Source organism: Eimeria mitis, genomic scaffold (genome assembly GCF_000499745.2).
Source record: "Eimeria mitis Houghton genomic scaffold, Emh_scaff846, whole genome shotgun sequence".
Lineage (NCBI taxonomy): Eukaryota > Apicomplexa > Conoidasida > Eucoccidiorida > Eimeriidae > Eimeria > Eimeria mitis.
In genome coordinates this window covers 6,232-6,550 of record NW_013576228.1, presented here as the reverse complement: position 1 = coordinate 6,550, position 319 = coordinate 6,232, and the positions used below count along the sequence as shown (strand labels likewise).

At 56.7% G+C, this 319-nt stretch overlaps 1 protein-coding gene across 1 annotated transcript in view; it reads left to right on the top strand.

Annotated features, from left to right (window-relative positions):
• Positions 1-70, top strand: part of EMH_0023700 (uncharacterized protein) — a gene marked incomplete at both ends in the record, with an annotated part of 330 nt that extends 260 nt beyond the window's left edge. Inside the window, one exon of the mRNA XM_013502184.1 lies at positions 3-70. Coding sequence (XP_013357638.1) covers positions 3-70 — 68 coding nt within the window. The remainder of the gene's footprint in view (positions 1-2) is intronic.
• Positions 71-319: the final 249 nt, after the last annotated feature.

Genomic DNA, 319 nt, shown 5'->3' with positions numbered 1-319 from the left:
GCAGCAGCAGCAGCAGCAGCAGCAGCAGCAGCAAAAGCACCACCAGCAGCAGCAACAGCAAGACTTCTAATAACACCTCTAAGCAGCAGCAGATTAACAGCCTGTAGCAGCAACTTCTTCCTTTGAGTCCTTCTCTCCCGCTGCTGCTGCTGCAGCAGCAGAAGCAGCAGCAGAAGCAGCAGCAGAAGCAGCAGCAACAGCAGCAGCAACAGCAGCAGCAGCACACGAAGCAGAAACAATGATGGACCCCAAGCAGGATGCATGCGCTGCTCAGAGCAGCCCTGGCGACGCCTCGTTGCAGCAGCATCACGAGCAGCAA